Genomic DNA, 20,037 nt, shown 5'->3' with positions numbered 1-20,037 from the left:
TTTAATAAATTAAAAAAAAATATTTATTGTCGAAATTATATGAGAAAGTAAAAAAAAATCATAAATAGTATAATTTATAACGTATTTCAATAAAAAAATTTAGTTTCTTAATTAATATTCTTAAAATACTTATTAATATTTATCTTAATATTATAAGACATATAAATGAAAAAAATTTAATGTTACATTAAAAATTAAAATAATAATTATTTTAAATATTTTTTTTACATAATAGTTATAATAAGATAGAAGAAATATTAATTAAGCTAAAATAATATACCAGTTCCATGGTTACTAAGAACTGCTTTACACTTCAAAGTTTTTGTCCTATGTCGCATCGAGGTACTCATAATTGAGTATTATTGACATGGAAACAACAAACAATTCATCCATTTTAGACCACGCATGTTTGGAAGCCATGATTTTCAGATGGATGATTATATAGTATTAAGTAATTTCTCACCTGCCAGACATTGACGTAACATGTGTCCTTTTACAATTAATTTAATGGGAAAATGCCAGCTAACAAACGATTGGCGTCGTCTAGCATGGTCGTCTAACAATTAATTTAAGGAAGATAACATGGTATTGTGAATGGGATAAATGGATAAAGTAACTTTATTTATGGACTTAGGTGCTCTTTATTGTTGAGTAATGGTAATATATAATTATGTTAGAGAAAAAAATATACTTTTATCAAAATTATATAACTAGTCAATCTTCGAATTAGTGCTTTATGATAAAATTATGTTTGTTCTATTCAATTAAATATAATTATATCTTTTTAGTCAACAACACATGATCCAAATTATATTTTTTAAGCTTTCTTCTAATTAATATACTTTACTGGGTGTGATCTGTAATCGTTAAAGTGTGTAAGTATCGTATCATAAGTTATAGATTGCACTTCTCCAAGGTCAAATTAAATTAAATAGTTGATTATGAAAGTTATCTGCATCCTACGTTGAAAATTATACATATCGCATTATAACATCTTTACATAAAAAAAATATATAATAGTTATAAATCTCTTCTTTCTTTCTTTTTTCTTTCTGGATTTTATAAATCTCTTTTGTTTGTGCCTTTGTGGATTCTGTTCCTTTCTTTCTTTTAGCCCCTCTCGAGCCATGCTCCAACGATGTTACAGTACAAAAAGTTCATGATATCCAAAAGCAGTGCCACACTATTCCTAAAGATGATGGTTATTATTTTTAACAAAGAAATCAGTTTTTTTATAAATAAAAAAATAAAACTTTGAACTTTTTGATTAAAAATTACAACTTATTTTTAGCTATTTTTTCATTTTTTAGTATTTAATTATTTTAAATACAAAACTCATTATAACAAATAACTTTATATTATTTTATGTAAGTGTATTTGAAATAAAATAGATGATCTCAAATTCATTTCCTATAATCAATTGCATGACAATTAATTATAAATATAATTAAGTTTGTCCATATAATTAATTGCAATGATAATTATAATTTGTTCAGATAATTATATTTATAATTAATTATTATGACTAATTAATCCAAACACACAAAATCTTTAAATACAAATACCTTTTCGGATAAGAATAAAAAGATAAAAGGGAAAATCCATTATATAAAGGAATAAGCTTTAAAATTAAGTTTGTTCAGCGGTTCCCTTGTAAAAAATCCTCTCCTTTTTGGTAGTAAACTGAAACATTACCCACTATATAACATCCTCTCTGATTTCATTAACAAAAATGATTGCAGTATTTAAATACTAGCATTTTAAGTGGTCATATCAGAAATTAAAACATCCTAGTGCCTTAGTTGCATACAGCCCAAAATGAAGGGCATGATTGCAACTGCAACCCACATTAATTATATAACTTACGCTAAATAATTAATGAGTTCTCTCTCTCTCTCTCTCTCTCACACACACACATTTGTTGAGCTGGCTTTTATAACTAAAAGTTGAAATTTATGTTAATTTAGAGTTATAAATTTTGCCATAAGTTTCACAGTTTTTTTACAGAAATATCTTACAGTTATCATAAATTAAGTTAACATTGCAATTTGATTAAAATTAAAATCAAAATTCAGTTTTTAGAATAAATTAACAAGATATCAGTATTTTTTTTTAACAGAAGATAGTAGTATAATTTCTATTAAGAAATTGTTATTTACTAATTTCTGTACCATATAATTAATTATCTTGTTCAGAAACACTCAAGTTCTGACAGCTAAGATGCCATGGACAAATGAGTCATTGCACGTCCTTGTTTAATATACACACATGTAACTCACTTATTTTATACTTCACGTGTTCATTCTCCATTGGTCAAAGGTTGTAAGAACACAAGAAGTTTCACTTGATTTTTCTTAATTACATTTTAAATGACGAAAATATCCTTGCACTGTCCTATAAAGTGACCATACCCTTTATTGTACCTCACCTGTCTCAACTCTATCAAACTTCAAAGTTCACACACACAGAAGAATCAGCATGGCTTTCAATCAAGAGTTAGAAGCTGTAACCCAAGCTTTCTCAGGTTCTCTATTTGGTTTCACACTCACCTAAGTTTGAAACATATTAGTTACCTCATTTTTTAATTATTATTAAATATGCATGTCCTTATCCATGGGGTTGATCTAGTGAAAACGGTTAGTCTCTAGTAACGTGGTAAACAAAGATTCAAATCTTTACTAAGAAATGCATTTACAATCTGTGTCTGATCATATTTTGAACAAGATTGTCTTCGAATGACGTTATTAATCTGTCTGAAACCATAAAATATGCATGTATTTGGTGCTTATGATGGTTAGTGATTTGGTGATTTCAGGGCATGGAGTGGATGAGAAATCATTGGTAACATTACTGGGAAAATGGGATCCTCTGGAGAGAGAATCTTTCAGGAAGAAGACACCACATTTGTTCAGTGAGGATCATGAACGCCATTTTCAGAGATGGGATGATCAATATGTCCGTCTTCTCAAGCATGAATTCGTGCGTTTTAAGGTACATTTTCCTTTCTGTTTTATTCTGTATTTGAAATGTTGGTTACTATGTTCTCCAGTGTTAAAAGTCAATTTCCTTTGTTATGTGGTCGTTGATAATGAGGCCAGATATTGATTTTTTTTTTCTTATACAATTTATTTGATTTCAAAGATAAATTGTTGTTATAAGAATACATGATGCTAACTTAAACGCATATATGAGCATGTATAGAATGTTATAATCTGTTATTATTAATTGTTTCAATACTTATCCTATTCTGGATGTTGCTATTTGATTATATAGTAAAAGCAAAAGGTGTTTGAGGATAACACTCAGTCTGTTGGTTAATTTAAACTTTTAAAAATATTAATTTTTTTTATATAGATTATACTGAAAAATTAATTATAATTTTGAAAAGTAGGTATATATATAATTACGTTATTTTCCATGGTAAAAGTAAATTCTCAAAGTAATCCGAAATATTTTTTTTCAAAATTTAAACAAAGTCACTATTTTTTTTAAAGAATTATATATCTATGAACAAACCTAAAACAAATTAACACTAAATCAATTTTGTGACGAATTCAATAAAAAAATGTTAAATGTAACAGCAAATATTCACATTTTTCTTTAAAAATTACTGTACCAAAAATATTTATTCATTTATGTATAGTTATTATAGTTAATTAATAAGCAACTCATGGAAGTATTACTCTTTATCTTTATTATTATTATTATTATTATTATTCTCTTTTTCATTATTAAAGAAGAAGTATAATGATTTAGAAAAAAAGAATTGTAATGGCACTTTCTGGCAATTATCACTTGGCTTTATTAATTGTTAATACTCTCAACAACAAGATTCAACTAATAAAATACAAAGAACTAAAGTTGGAATAATTAATGACCTGTGGTCCCTTATGTGATTGATTTAATCAGAATGCTGTGGTGCTTTGGTCCATGCACCCTTGGGAAAGAGATGCCCGTTTAGTAAAAGAGGCCCTAAAGAAGGGTCCAAATGCATATGGAGTGCTGATTGAGGTTTCATGCACTAGATCCTCAGAAGAGCTATTGGGAGCTAGGAAGGCATACCATTCCCTCTTTGACCACTCCATTGAAGAAGATGTTGCCTCTCACATCCATGGCATTGAAAGAAAGGTGAGGTACACTTGCACCATCCTATAGGAGAAATTATTGAATATTGATCCTGATTCACTACGTGCCCATAAACTCGACCAATTTTTATGTGACACGTAGATGAGTTTTATAATATTAACTTGTTCTTTCAAATTAAAATCTTTGGTCATGTTTCATGAAGATTGACTGTGATCATGACATGTGGTGTCCATAATAATTTTTAACCTTGTGGGTATTGTAATTAAGACAATTCTTATTGTTACTTCACTTTATATGGTCATTATAATTAATTAAATGATGGTTGTAATGTAAAGCACATAGTAGACTATGTCCAAGTTTAGAAATGAGATGCAAGATTGTATTTGATAAAATAAGTAAATGCTAGATATATTACAAAGAATGCTTAGGTGAATTTGCTATGTCTTTCGAAATACAGCACAATATCTAAAGTCAATCTAACACCAATTACTTTTGTGAACAGCTATTGGTTGCCCTACTAAGTGCCTATAGATACGAAGGAACAAAGGTTAAAGATGACACTGCAAAATCAGAGGCCAAAATCCTTTCCAATGCAATTAAGAATGCTCATAAGAAGCCTATTAGTGAGGATGATGAAGTGACAAGGATATTGGCAACAAGAAGCAAACTACATCTCCAAGCAGTTTACAAGCACTATAAAGAGATATCTGGCAAGAACCTTGATGAGGTATTAAACACTACTGATGCACCATATATACTAGTGACATTTGAAGTTCTATACTTCTATTATAAATTTATAATTATCATATAATTCTATATGCTATTGCTAACTTAAGTCTTGGGGTTCTGTTGTAATTCAAATATGATGAGATTATATTTCTGATTAAACCTTCACTGCTTGTGGCCAATAGGATCTTGATGATTTAAGATTTAAAGAGGCTGTGCAATGCCTTTGTACCCCACAAACATATTTCAGCAAGGTAAGATGAAGTTCCAATTTTAGAATCCAACCCCTCAAGTTCTTGCCTTCGTTTTCCCTTTTTATTTTTTATAACAATAATTATGAAATTTATTGTAAATTGCATTGTTTTTTTGTCCCCAGGTTTTGAATGCAGCATTGAGAATTGATGTGGACAAGAATACTAAGAAATCGCTTACTCGTGTCGTTGTTACTCGAGCTGATATTGATATGAAAGACATAAAGGCAGAGTACCATAATCTATATGGGGTTTCTTTACCCCAGAAAGTTGAAGAGGTTGCTAGAGGGAGCTACAAGGATTTCTTGCTAAACTTGATTGTTAGAGGAGGCTAATTGAAGAAATTGAAAAGAGAACAAAAACTTGGAAGATCAAATAAAAAAGGAAAATTTTTTCCTCCCAGTTTTCCTTGATTTGTTGCTGATCCTTTTCATTGCATGATATTTCTTCATCTTGTATTATTGTCGTCACAAAAACAAAAAAGGAAAAGTGTAATCAAATAAAAATGTTTAGGTAATTTCTTCCAACACAAATATCCTTTGCTATCATGTTACAATTCTGTATGCTATATACTATGGTTAAATGGTGGGGGGTTATTTTCTAAGATTCTAAGGTATAGTACTGGTAAAGAGATCAATTATTTCAAAAACAATCACATAAATATGAAATGACAAGCAAAAAGAAAATACAAGTCACTGAAGATCTTAAAATATGTTGTACCTAAGCGCTAGCAAAGCATTCTCTCACATGATACTTTTTCCTATAGTTCAATTTCAATTCATGTGGATTCTACTAATTTGAAAGCAGCCCCCAAATAAGAAATGAGATCTATATATATTTAGTGATATTCATATTAGTATTTCAGCCAATATATGAGTGTGTCAAAAAAGATTAAAAGAGTGTTAAAAAGAATATAGCTGACATTTCTCTAACCCATAAATATGAAATATAACAAGAAAAAAGAAAATATAGTGATCGACGTTTTGAAGATCCTAAAATCATGCTGTGACTGGATACTAGCTAAGAAACAAATTCAAATCAATGATCACTAGAGAAAATAGGAATCCAAGAAAAATATCCAATATCACAACAATACCTCTCACAGTGATCCTGGCCAAATTAGTAAAAATGTCATTGCTATTTTGCCTTTTAGAGCTATGAGTGGTGTCATGGCTTGTCGGTTGGTGTTAACCCAAGGCACCCTTTCGTGAACACCTTTTTGACATTAACAAACATAATCACATGATGATTTTTACTTATACCATTGTCAAGAAGCTGGCTATAAAATAGGCCGGATGCTCTGCCATTCATCTCTCATTGATTATATTCAAGCATCCATGGAGAAATGTTTGGAAGAATATAAAATAGGTAGATGTTAATAACAGAAATTTAAACATATACTTTCAAATATATTCTTTAATATTAGTTAAAATTGACTGTGAATTACAAAATTAGGTGTTTTTTCTTTTATGAGTCTTATTCATAATTTTAAATAAATTTCTCATCGAAGAAGAGTCTTGAGTCGTGGTAGCAGTCACTATTCTAAAAGCAAATTTCCAACAAACATATACCCAAGACTACACACAACTTCATGCAAACTTGGGGACTCAAGGTTAGAAGTGATAAAGGCACGTAAACAATTAATGCTCAAAATATAGCATAGAGAAGGGAATAGTTAGAAGGAAGAAAAGAGGACTACATGAAATCTATTTGTATAGAGAAGGACAAGAAAAGAGGAGGTCATCTCATCATGGGTAGTCAAAGTGTTATCTCATATATGATTAAAACGTGGTAAAAAGAGAAAATCTGGTTATTTTTACTTTCTTCTTTTTTATCATTATTTTTACTTTCTTCCGAATATGAGTTTTTTTTTATCAGCTAAACAAATCATTAAAAAACGGTACGAGGGGTACCATCCCATTACAAAATTTATGAGAGGTATAGATAACCCCCCAATGTGATAAATCTGTCTGAATATGAGTAGTATTACTTAGCTCTTTTTATATAAGTTGACTTCACCTTGAAAATTGTGATTTATAAGGTACGTGGGACATATTCTTGAGAGGAAACTTGAGTGCTATTACAATAAAGAGTGTGGCTGACATTTGTCTAAAAAAAATTATTCAAGTTCCAGGAGATTCATGGATACTGTCGAAGATACAAGACTTTAGCTTCATGAAGGGCATGGATATTAATAGAGAAAGCTGAAGTTTCATGATGATATTAGTTGTCCAATGCCCCCACAAACGTCAATTTGGGCTATTTGAAAGGATATAATAACCATAACGAATTTTTTCCTGTCAAATTTAAATATATAATAAGATAAAGTTAAAATTTTGTATTTAATTCTGATTTATATTCAATATATGACTTTTTATTTAATTATTACATAGAAAGAAAGAAATATGAGATTTTAACACGAATAATCAAATACAAAACTCCAACCACATAGGACGCTCGTTAGAATCTAGTATATATTGCCATACAGTGTTGTTCAAATATTGTACCAGAAATGTAAATTAAGAATATAGTTGAACTAGGCCATCGTCTAGAAAATATCTCACTGAGGGCAAAGGCTAGAATTTTTGGTCCTAGGAGTAGTTGGGATAGGTGAACTATTAATTTTGCATAAATGGGAAAAGAAAGACAACGAAGCATAATGATTTTTTTTTTTGACAGAACAATTAACGAAGCATAATGTTATTCATCACATGTAGCTTATGAAATTGTTAATTTCATACTAATGGTATGATCTATAAGCTTCGAACTATGGCTAATTAGGCCACGGTGGCAAATGTCTCGCGAAAGTGTATGTATGAGTGTAAGCATTTCGAAACCGAATTATATGGCTCTAAGTTCTCGTCCAACTTTTACTTATTCTTCGTCATCCTCATGTAATTTATCGTCCTTTTTCTTTGAGAAATGTCAAGTATTATAGGACACATTCAAAAAAAGAAAAAAGGAAAAAAGGGAAACCAAATGAGATCATGACAACATCAGAGACACTAATATGACTCTCATACAAAACCATTGTAAGACATGTCCTTATACCAAGTCCTAGCTTTTTTAGCCTTCTTTCCCCAACAAAGTGAGGAGAAACTTCTTGTAGTAACCTGAGATTTCCTTGGCCACTGCATCCTCTAGGTGACCACTGTTTTTCTTATAATATAGCTCTTTGATGTCCTTCAGGTCCTTCTCAGTAATCCTTGTGACAAACACACGAGTTAGTCCATCCTCATCAGTTCCAACCCCTTTTATTGCATTTCGAAGAACCTACACATATGATGGGAAATTCAGAGTTAAAATTCTTGGAACTTAAATAATTTAGTTTGGTTAGGTGTTATATTATCAAATAAATTTTCTACTAGTAGAACATTTACTATAATGTGTTTAATTTGAAATGAATGGCATGTGTTTAATTGAAGAAAGCTAACTAGTGCTCACCTTTTCATAGTACTTGTGATCATTGATGCAATGAATTGCAACATTGACAGCCTTATTGAAGTCATCAGATGTTTCCTCCAACATACAGTTTCTGCAAAAAGAGAGCAAAAGAAAGTGAAGTAATTTCCATTTTTTTATTATTATTGTATACAGTTTCTTTTTTGTGGTTTGAGTTTACACATTTAGAGAAATAATTAATGAAATAACAATTCAAAAAAGATAGGCATTTGCAATGATAACAAAAGCAAATTAAGGTATGGTACCTTACTAATAGAACTGCCATTTTCATCTTTGAAGCGGTTGAAAGTTGCCACAAGTTGGGTCTTGCTCCTTGTACCTAGGATCCTGATAACTTCTTCATGGTGACCTTTCTTTTCTTTGATAGCCTCATGAAGAATTAGCTTCAGATCGATTTTGCCAATCTTGCATTGATCTCATCATCCCCATACCTAAATGAGCTCACCAGTCCAACCAAAAGCTGCTCAAAAGCAACATCAAACCATGAAATACTAAACCTCATGCATGCTAATAATTTTATGGGACATATATAAACCTTTTGTTTTAATATAAAAATTACACATAATTACCCTCCATAATTATTTTTACAAACTGACACCCGCTATTTATTAAAAAAGTTACATATATATGTAAGACTTGGGTTAGTGTGACATATCCGAACCCACTTGATGAAATATAAGAGTTAGGCTTCAATTTGGGATATGCTAGGTGCACCCAGCAATATTGCTGGTGCACCCAGCAATTCAATGAAAGGTCAATTTTGCCCTTCAGTTAAAAAAATAAAAAGCATTTTTTTTCTTCCCGGAAGCATTCTCTCTTTTTCTCACTGTGTCTCTTCCGCAAAAAGCTTCTTCTCTTCTCTCTTCCCCGACAAGCTTCTTCTCCGCGAGCTTCTCCGACAGCCCTTGGACCCATTTGCTTTCGAGGTAGGTGGCCTTCTTCTTAGCTTTGGTTTTGTTATGCACTACATTAGGGTAGGTTAGTGTAACGTTAGGTTAGTGGAACCTTAGGGTAGAAGACGAAACCTAGGGTAGAAGACGAGAGGGGAGAAGACGAGAGGACGCCGGAAAAAATGGCGGAAATCGCTGACGGAGGAGTCTTCCGGAAGACCCCTTAGGGGTTCTTCCGGAAGTTCCGGAAGAACGTTTTCCGGAAAGTTTCCGGAAGAAGTGTTCTTCCGGAAGTAACCAAACGTCTTCCGGAAGAACACTTCTTCCGGAAGACTTCCGGAAAACGTCTTCCGGGAACTTTCCGGAAGAAGTGGTTCATCCGGAAGAATTCCGGAAGACTCGCACTTCCGGAAGAAGTTTCAAACTTCCGGAAGACCTTTCCGGAAGAACCCTTCTTCCGGAGTGTTTCCGGAAGAACCACTTCTTCCGGAAGTGGTTTTTTTGTTTTTTTTTTGTGTTTTTTTTTTTAAATTTTTTTTAAACAGAAATTGTTTTGTTTTTTTTAAATGAATTATTTTATTTATTTTGGTTATTTTGTTTTTTAGATTTTATGAAAAATGAAGTTTGGGTTTTTGATGTCATATTTTTTTTATAATTTAAATTGTGTATTTTTACTAAATATTAATTTGTAAATTAATTTTTTTTTATAAAAGTAGTTGTGTTTGTTTTTGTTTATTGTTTTTTTTTAAATTAGTGTTTTTTCTTTAAAAATGAAGTTGTCTATTTTTATAATTAAAGTTGTGTGTTTTGGAAGTTTTATAAAAATACTAATTTTTTATAATTAATTAGTTTATTTTATTATAAATGAAGTATTTTATTTACTAAAAAAATTGTGGATGTTTACTAAATAATTTTTTTTTACATTAGTTGTTTAATTTTTTTTAAAAATTAAGTTGTGGATGTTTAGTAATGAATTATTTTTATATTAGTTGTGTTTTTTTTTTTATAAATGAAGTTGTTTAATTTTTTTTTAAAAAAATTAAGTTGTGCATGTTTATTAATAATTTTATTTTACATTAGTTGTTTTTTTTTATATAAATGAAGTTGTTTATTTTTTTTTAAAAAAAATTAAGTTGTGCATGTTTATTAATAATTTTATTTTACATTAGTTGTTTTTTTTATATAAATGAAGTTGTTTAATTTTTTTTTTTAAAATTAGGTCGTGTATGTGTGAAAATGATTTGATTTAAGTTAGTCTTATTTGTTTATAAATAAAGTTGATTTTTTATAAAGAAAATTGTGTATATTTTGACCGAAAAAAAAACGTGTTCGACATGATTTACAGATCATGACCAGAACACGAGGTTTAGGTCGTGCCATAGGTAGATTTGTAGGCAGAGATAGAGCTGCTGGCGAGGATGCTGGCGATGTTCCCGAGAGGCGTAGGCCTACTGCCTCAGCCCGTAGGCTACGCGTTCATCAGATGACTACGGAGGGACGTGATATGGCTGAGGACGTCGCTGACATGACTGATGATGTCCCTGAGCAGCCTACGGAGGCACCTGAGATGCGTGCGGACGCACAGGGTGCTGATAGTGGTGAGGGGTCAGATGGTGATGATGCTGCAGAGGGATTCCCTGGTGGTCCACGTGACCCGTCAGTGCTCACATCATTTGCCGAGCATGTTGCACATGCCGTGTGGAGTGGACAGGTATTTTAATTTGTTAATTATTTGTCATTGTTTATTTATTTGTTTATGATTAATTTTTTTTTAATAATTGTATAATTTGTACTTCAAATCAGGAACGTCCTGATTTGAAGTTAGTGTCACATGGGAGGAAGCTGACACTGATTGGGAGGCCAGTGCCTGAGATTGAAGGCCTGGTGGCTGCCACAGGATTAAGTCCACTGATAGATTGTTCAGTTATTACTGGCGATCCTGGACTTATATCCGCATTTGTGGAGAGGTGGCACAGTGAGACTAGCACCTTCCACCTTCCAGTAGGAGAGCTGACGATCACATTGGATGATGTGTCGTCCATTCTACATTTGCCCATCACTGGCGCCTTGCACAGTTTCCACGCTCTTTCTACGGAGGAGGCCAGATTCTTGCTCACAGAGTTGCTGGAAGTGTCTGCGGAGGAGGCCAGAGCCGAGACAGCGCTCACACGTGGAGCATATGTACGATTAGGATGGGTTCGTGACATTTATGAGACCAGATGTCAGGCCCGGCGGTGGATTGTCGCAGCTCGCGCTTATTTGCTGCACCTTGTCGGTTGCACTCTTTTTGCTAATAAGAGTGCAACATACGTGCATGTGGTCCACCTTGACGCTTTCCGGGACCTCGCTCATAGTGGTGGTTACGCTTGGGGGGTTGCCGCGCTGGTTCATATGTACGACCAGTTAGATGAGGCTTGTAGGACCACCACCCGACAGCTTGCGGGGTACTTGACGCTATTTCAGGTAAATTTTGTGTTTATTAATATGTTAGGTTCGATTATGATTTAAACATGTTTTTATGTTATGTTAACCTCAATTATTGTGTAGTGCTGGATCTATGAGCACTTCCCTAGTGTGCATCAGTGCGTGACTGACGACACATACCAGGAGACGTCCCCACGTGCTTCCCGGTGGTTGACGTCGAAGGCGCACATGAAGGGCATCACAGGAGCACCCTACAGGGCACGTTGTGATGGTTTGACCGTCACAGATGTGTCCTGGTTGCCGTACACGGAGCATCGGGGTGTTAGGGCGTTTCAGGAGATTTCATCGTTCCAGGGTCAGCTCAGATGGGGTCCTATGATCGTCGCAGTTCGACCGGAGAGGGTGGTACGCCAGTTCGGTTACATCCAGAGCATCCCTCCGCCGCCTGTTAGTGCACGATTGTCACAGGAGCAGATAGATGACAGGTGGATGGAGTTTGCGGATCACTTACTACCTGCGGGTCAGCCTTGTTTAGTGCCTGGGCAGGTATCTGCGGATTACATTGAGTGGTTTTTCCGCATATCTCACCCTTTCATGACACCGACCCAGGCAGCTGACCAGCAGAGGGATGCACCAGCTGCAGACCCTGAGGACTACATACAGCCGCCCAGCCCCCAGGTTCCAGTGGCATTTGACCCCCCTCCATATGTGGTAAGATTATTTGCGCGTTTAATGTTTTATGAGTTGTTGTTTATTTTGAATTTCATAATAAATGTTTTTACTGACTTTGACAGGATGATTACGAGGGATATGAGGCGATTGCACAGAGGTTGGAGCGTGTGCTCAACCTTAGGATAGTCACTGCAGGCACAGAGTTATATGACATTATGCAGGACTGCCTGACGATCGCGAGAGGGGGACCCAGTGCTGATGGGACGGTCAGGGCTCGTCAGAGACGCCGCACGGACCATTGATCATTGTATTTATATTGTTGTGTTGTAGTTGACATGAATATTTGTAATTATTACAGTTTTTGTTTAATATAGTTGGCGTGTTTTGCACAGTTTATTATTTTATAATATAGTTTGTTATTCCGATTGTTTGTGGTCCTTAAGCGAAGTTTACGGTTGTTTTAAATTTATTTTTAAAAAAAGGGAACCTAGAATCATGAGTTTTGTTTGTAAGAATTACATAAAAAATAAAAGTTTTTAAAATAATTAATAAATCAGGAAATAGTCCCGTTCCCCAGTTCTCATGTTTGGACGTCAAAGAATAAAAAAAAAATAGTCCCGTTCCCCAGTTCCGTCAACTAACACGTCAAAACAAAGCCTCAAAATCGAAAAAAATAGGAAATGAACCCTTTTTCCATGTTCAAGTACCCATGTTTGGGATTTTTTTGCGTGGGTGTGCCTGTGCCCTGAGACAATGGAGGGCGGCCATTTCTCATGTTTGGACGTCAAACAATCCAAAAAAAATAGTCCCGTTCCCCAGTTCCGTCAACTAACACGTCAAAACAAAGCCTCAAAATCGAAAAAAATAGGAAATGAACCCTTTTTCCATGTTCAAGTACCCATGTTTGGGATTTTTTTGCGTGGGTGTGCCTGTGCCCTGAGACAATGGAGGGCGGCCATTTCTCATGTTTGGACGTCAAACAATCCAAAAAAAATAGTCCCGTTCCCCAGTTCCGTCAACTAACACGTCAAAACAAAGCCTCAAAATCGAAAAAAATAGGAAATGAACCCTTTTTCCATGTTCAAGTAAATAATTACTGTAATAACCGAATTCATGATTGGCCTAAAGCAAGCAGAGCTAGCATGCACAGTTCCATTATAGGCTACATAACAGCATATTAGACCTAATCATCTTGCTTGTTTACAATGTGATAAACGGATTAATTAAAGGATCCTAAAAAAGATCAAATCTTCCAAATGCACAGAAGCTCCACGATCACAATCTTCAAAACCTATTCATTAAAGAAGCAAGAGAGTTCATTAAAGTTCAAACTTGGAATATTCTTATTCCCCTTGTATTCTTGTAACTCTCGCAAGCATACTCATCGTCACCATTAAAACGCATTCACGCATAGAAGGCGGCGCGCACATTCTCCAAGCAATTAATAGCCACCTTAAGTCAGCCAATGTGTTGTCGCTAATGTGTAGTCAAGTCAACCAATGTGTTGTCGAGCGACTGCTAGTTTCAAAATGTGTACTGAAGTCAACCAATGTGTTGTCACGCTCAAACTGTAATACGCATGCATGTCATTATGTGTTGTCAATTATGACAATGATGTATGCTGTACGCGTAAATGATTTTTGTTGGACCAACAATTTCCTTGCTTAACCAAACGAGTAGTTGATAATATTAATTGGTTAGTGACGGGTTACAACGAATTATATCGCATAATGAATACAAATAAATAAACAATGAATGTTTAGTCTTCATTTAGGTCTACATAGTGTGTTTTGAATGACATCAAGCTTGTGTATTCCTGCATTCTACTAATATATGGAATTGCCCATTGCTTTGCCTGAGAATAACAATTGGTTGACCACAACAGCGCTGGGGGCGGCAACGGACAATGGTCTTTCAAATAAACCTGTTGTACATGAACAAACATTATATCATGTGCTGACCGTGCCAAACGAACAAGCGAAGTCATTGCATAATTGTTACACTAACTATATTCAATGTACCTGAACAAAATGATTTCCAAACATGTGACCGACACATATGATGCGGTGGCCAGAAGAGTCAGGTGGTGGTTGACTTCTAAGAGGGAAAAATGTCATGCTTTGTTGTTGTGACAACGATACAAGGATTACGTTATACCGTGAAGCAATCACATATCCCATGTCTGTTATATCCATCCACTTGTCCACACTAACCTGAATGAACCAAACATACACATGTAAGTAATTTAAACATTGTTATTAAAAAAAATTAACCTAAAAACATACCTTTGAAAATCCATCAACAAGTAGGGACAACTTTAATTGTTCAAATCTCTCTGTGCCACCGAAGAGGTTCATGTACTCATGCGACCACCTGCCAAGTTCTTTAAGTAATTCATTCCGCACTAACGGCCACGAATCTTCCCCCATACCTAATAAAGCGCCAATGGACCGATATCCACAGTTACCGTCCGCTTTCACATCCACAACGTCACGAATGAAACCTTGAAAGAATGACGCAAATTGATCCAACATCGGGATGATCCTTGTTGGCTGACGCGGTTGAGAACATGATGCACTTCGTTTCACTGGAGAGTCACTGGAGAATTGGCCTCAGTAACTTCCGGAAGACCTTCTTCCGGAAGTTACTTAGGCCTATTCCGGAAGAAGTGCTTCCGGAAGTGTCTTCCGGAAGCACTTCTTCCGGAATAGGCTTCAGTAACTTCCGGAAGACCTTCTTCCGGATGTTTTTTCCGGCAACACTTCTTCCGCATACACATTTTTTTTACTACTTTTCTTCCGGAAAAGAAAAAAAATACCCATAAAAACGTACCTCCGACAAAATAGGAAGAACAGCCACTAACAAAACTTCAAATACCGAACACGGGACCACCGAATCTCTAAATACTTCACGGGACCACCACCAAAATAGCGAAAGCGCAACCGGAAGAACACCAAAATAGCGAAAATGCAACCGGAAGAAACAAAGCAAGCGGAAGAAACAAAGCAGAAGAAAGCGAAAGGCAGTAAAAAGAAGCGAAGAAAGCGAAAGCGCAGTAGAAAGAAGCGTTTACGCGTTAATTTAAAGAAAATTACACAAGGGCAAAATCGTCATTACATACGCATTAAATATTATTTAATTTTTTTTTTAAAAAAAGTTCAGTTCCGGAAGAAGGTTCTTCCGGAAACTTCCGGATGAAGGTCTTCCGGACGAAGTTTGTGAGTACTTCCGGAATTCCCAAATTCTTTTTCCGAAAGAAGTCTTTTTCCGGAAACTTTCCGGAAAAACTTGTTCCGAAAAGTTTACGGAAATACTTCTTCCGGAAGAAGAATTATTGAAGGGCAATTTTGCCACTTCACTGTTTGCTGGGTGCCCCAGCAATAATGCTGGGTGCACGTAGCAACTCCCCTTCAATTTTTAACCAAAATTAAATGAGGATCTTTTAGTCCAACCAGATCATGATCCAATGTGAGTTAAAGCCCACAAAAACCTATTAAAAACCCACAAAAAATGAACTTTTGTAGGATTTGGATTTCATTTTTTAGATCCGAATAAAATTCAAACTTTTTTTACCTGACTCATTATTATCTGCAACTCGCATTGGATCAAATAACCCATTTTGTTACATATTTCATTCTATTTGTCTATGAATCATACACATGTACAAGATAAAACAAGAGAGGTAAGATTAGTTTACCAATAAAATAGGTGCAAATATAATTAGCACTAATTTCAAGCAAAGTTAGAGTAATTATTTCTCTTGTTTTTTTTTTCTTTCTCTTCATAAACAAGATATAATGATTAAGGGAGGATGACTTGCCTGACGAAGATGACCAGTGGTATGAGCATAACGTTCTGCAGGTTCTAATATCCAGCGGTATACAGCTCTCTGTTTTTCATATCCCACAACACAAATAACTCAATTCACTAGTGCATACACCTATATAACAAATTAATTTACATTGCTCTCTATCTCTCTTTCTACGTGTGCGTGTTAGGATTGGCTAAAAGAGGTCTAAAAAGAAATATTAAGTGGTTTAAGAATTTTATAGGATGGTCTTAGAATATTAAAATATTATTGTATTTACTTTAAATGTTATTGTTATTTTAATTTCCCAAAGCTTGAATGATAACACATGTAGGGTTATTATTTATTAACTTTTTCTATTTAGGGCTCCCTTGGTGGTGAGGACACGATAGAATAAGATAGAATATACCAACAAGAAAAGAATATCATAGGATAAGAATAAAATAAGTCTTAATCCTATCTAATGTTTGGTGCACACCATGGTATGAACCAGATAACGATAGGGGATGGTGACAGCGACGATGATGATAGTGACAATGATGGTGGTAGATGCAGTGACGATGATAGCGACGACAGTAATGGTGGTGGTTGTCGTGACGAAAATGACAATAGTGATGGTTGTGACGGTGACAATGGCGGCGAGTGGTGGTAGCGAAGATAGTGGTGGTTGTTGTTAGTCGCTATTTATGACTAAGTTTTGTATTGAATATTTGCACAAAAATAGCGTTTTACCTCCAATTTATGGTTCTTTTTGTAGGAATTGTACATATTTTCATGTTTAGTTTGATTTTATATAGTAGATACTTCCATTTTGTGAATTAATGTTGAAACCACTTCCATTTCAGGCTAAAAGAAGAGAAGGTTCAAGTGGCTGATGTCTCGCTAAACGAGGCATATGCACTTAGTGAGTGACATCCGCTAAGCAAGGCACACAGCTCGCTTAGTGTATTGGCAAAACCCTGGAAGAGGATCAGTCAGAGATGTGCTCGTCCAACGTGCCGCCAGCTCGCCCAGCGAGTCGTTTGTCTCTTCTCTCAGCTCGCTAAGCCAAATTTCACTTACTCTCGCTTAGCGAGCCAATTTCGCTAAGCGGGCCTTCAGAAGCTTAAACATCCAAGTAGCCTTTAAAACACTGAAGTTGACGGAAATTAAAAAGGAGGAGTAAAAAAACAGAGCCAAGGGAGAAGCTGAAGCGACATAATTCAAGTCACCAAGAGAGCTTAGGTTAAAGGAGTGAGATTAGGGTTTTAGAGGTTGAAGGAGACATCCTCACCCCTTCTTTGCCATTTTCTTTCACTCAAACTCTATTCTTCCTTGTATTGTGAGCTTATTTCTTGTAATGGAAGACTAAATCTCTTGGTTGGGAAGTTCTGCTGAACCCTTGATGTAATATTCTTCCATTATCTATTTAATGTTGTTTCTATGTGTTCATTGCTTCTATCCATGCTTATTTTTACATGCTTGTGGCTTGATCATCCATTTGTATGTATAGTTAAGATTTTTGGCATTGGAAAGTGCTTTAAAGCCTTTGAACTTGGTAGAGCAATCTAGAAAACTGTATGTCTAGGAATGGAGTGCAGTGATTTAGTCCATATCATGTTGTAGACTTAATGCAACTCTTTTAGGCTGAGTTTGTTGAGGGATCAAGGACGAGGTTTAAAGAGAGTTAGGCTCATTCACTAGAGGGATCTTGGTTTGAGTAATTTCTCAACATAAGAACACTAGAATAGCATTAGATAGAGAAAAATCTATAGCAACATCAAGGAAAATTCAGTAGAACGACCCAACGCTTTTTACTTGACTATTTTTACTTCTCAAACTTTAGCTATTTAGTTTATAGTTAACTAGATTTTAACACCAAAACCCAACTTGATATTTACTTGTTTTCAGTTTATACAAATGTTTGCTCATTGAATGTAAAGTTCTGAGTAAAACAAATTCCCTGTGGACTCGACACTTGGTCTTATCGTTTTAATATACTACTTGTGCGAATCAATACACTTTCCAACCAACAGGAACAGTTGTTAGGGCAGCGATGGTGGTGGTGGTTGTGGTGGCGATAATGGTGACAACATCAATGATGATGATGGTGGTTGTGAAGGCAATAATGAAAGTGAGTGGTGGCAGTGACATGGTGATGGTTGTTATGGCAGCAACAGTGATGGTGGTAGTGACAACAATGGAGATGGTGGTGGAGACAATGGTAGGAGTGGTGATAACAATGGTGGTGATTGTGCTAACAATGTGGAGTGGTGGTGGTGGTGATGATGATGGTAATGGGGGTGGTTGTGGTGGCAACAATGACAATGGTAGTGGTGGTTGCGAAGGTAGTAATGGCAGTGAGTGATGGCAGTGACTATGGTGGTGGAGACAATGGTAAGAGTGGTGATAGCAATGATGGTGGTGGCAATTATGGCAACAATGGTGGTTATGGTAACGATGGTGGAGTGGTGGTGGTGGTAATGATGTTGGTAATAAGGGTGATTGTGGTGGCAACAATAGTGACAACAATGACAATGATAATGGCGGTTGTGGTTGCGACGGTGATAATGACGGTGAGTGGTGACAACAATGGTGGTGGTGATTGTTATGGCGATGATGATAGAGTGGTGGTGATAATGGTGGTGGTGGCGGGAGTAGGGGTTGCTATGATGGAGATAGTGGTGGTGATGATTGTAGTTGTGGTGGTGGTGGCAGCAATAATAATGGTAATAGGATTGGTGGCAATGACAATGGTGATGACTACTAACTACAATGATGATGGTGGTGGCATGGGGTAGTGAGGGGGAGAGAGAGATATAAGCTCTTATCTTGTTGATCATAATCTTACTCCCTGTCAGGATAAGAAATACACTAGAGCAATAGGATTGGATAAGTGAAAATATAACTTACCAAACAATAAATTATAACAAGATAAGATAACTATCATATCATATCCCCTCTTATCTTGGTCACTAAATAGACTCTTAATGTATGGTTTGTAACGTATTAAGAAATCAATGAAAAATTAGAATGCTTATCTTTATTTTGTTTGTTACATCTTTAAGGGTAGTTTTAGGTTATTTACGGTAGCAATAGTGTTGGCTTTTTTCTCTTTCTCTTTGTGTGTATTTAAATGATCAAAATTAACAAAAAAAAAAGGTATATGACTTTATTAAGTGATCATGTGACTGCTAACTAACTTTTAATATTGACTATTCATATATGATTATATGATTCCTATTCATAGACCTCATATTCTTAGAACAATATATGTTTTCATCCCTTGATGTGCTCGGATGCATATCTATATATGCAGAGAAGATAGATCAAGTTACTTTCAAAAAATAAGTAACTTTAAAAGAGTTATTCTTTGTATTCATCATTCATTTTTTTTAATTTAATAATCAATGATAAATTACTCATTAGAACCACTATACATATATCTTAATGCAAGAGTAATTTTAAAAGATCAGTTACTTTTTGTCCTTATTATTTATTTTATTTTAATTTAATGGTTCTAATGTGTAACTTATCTTTGATCATTAAATAATAAAAAATGAAAGATGAAGGTAGAGTACTAGTTACTCTTTTACTAAAGTTACTAGTTGGTAACTCGTGCGTACGCACGGGTCACTTGTAATTTATTTTATATGAATATTTATTTATTATATAATACAGTATTAAAATGAAAAATAGTACGAAAATAAAAATATATGTAACATTAATAGTAATTAGA

At 34.7% G+C, this 20,037-nt stretch overlaps 2 protein-coding genes and 1 pseudogene across 2 annotated transcripts; 2 read left to right on the top strand and 1 right to left on the bottom strand.

Moving 5' to 3' along the window:
• Window positions 1-2,407: 2,407 nt before the first annotated feature.
• Window positions 2,408-5,596, top strand: LOC114386541 (annexin D4-like). The gene is made up of 6 exons (XM_028346555.1): window positions 2,408-2,524; window positions 2,816-2,991; window positions 3,910-4,128; window positions 4,589-4,813; window positions 4,998-5,066; window positions 5,189-5,596. Exons 1-6 carry the CDS (start codon window positions 2,479-2,481, stop codon window positions 5,396-5,398), a joined length of 945 nt encoding a protein of 314 aa, XP_028202356.1. The 5' UTR covers window positions 2,408-2,478; the 3' UTR covers window positions 5,399-5,596.
• A 2,334-nt stretch (window positions 5,597-7,930) lies between these two features.
• LOC114386814 (annexin-like protein RJ4) lies at window positions 7,931-8,973 on the bottom strand. The gene is made up of 3 exons (XM_028346866.1): window positions 8,771-8,973; window positions 8,508-8,598; window positions 7,931-8,336 (listed from the first exon to the last, which is right to left on the bottom strand). Exons 1-3 carry the CDS (start codon window positions 8,794-8,796, stop codon window positions 8,130-8,132), a joined length of 324 nt encoding a protein of 107 aa, XP_028202667.1. The 5' UTR covers window positions 8,797-8,973; the 3' UTR covers window positions 7,931-8,129.
• A 2,602-nt stretch (window positions 8,974-11,575) lies between these two features.
• On the top strand, window positions 11,576-17,231 carry LOC114386202 (annotated as a pseudogene).
• The last annotated feature ends 2,806 nt before the right edge of the window (window positions 17,232-20,037 follow it).

This window comes from Glycine soja, chromosome 15 (assembly GCF_004193775.1).
Source record: "Glycine soja cultivar W05 chromosome 15, ASM419377v2, whole genome shotgun sequence".
Lineage (NCBI taxonomy): Eukaryota > Viridiplantae > Streptophyta > Magnoliopsida > Fabales > Fabaceae > Glycine > Glycine soja.
Note: the sequence above shows the minus strand (reverse complement) of the source record. Positions and strands in the feature narration are given on the sequence as shown.

Coding starts and splice junctions, on each gene's coding strand:
- LOC114386541 (XM_028346555.1), top strand. CDS start 2,479: ATGGCTTTCAATCAAGAGTTAGAAGCTGTAACCCAAGCTTTCTCAG. Junction 2,525..2,815: donor TGTAACCCAAGCTTTCTCAG/GTTCTCTATTTG, acceptor TGGTGATTTCAG/GGCATGGAGTGGATGAGAAA. Junction 5,067..5,188: donor CACAAACATATTTCAGCAAG/GTAAGATGAAGT, acceptor TTTTGTCCCCAG/GTTTTGAATGCAGCATTGAG.
- LOC114386814 (XM_028346866.1), bottom strand. CDS start 8,796: ATGAAAATGGCAGTTCTATTAGTAAG. Junction 8,599..8,770: donor ATGGCAGTTCTATTAGTAAG/GTACCATACCTT, acceptor CTCTTTTTGCAG/AAACTGTATGTTGGAGGAAA. Junction 8,337..8,507: donor ATCACAAGTACTATGAAAAG/GTGAGCACTAGT, acceptor TCATATGTGTAG/GTTCTTCGAAATGCAATAAA.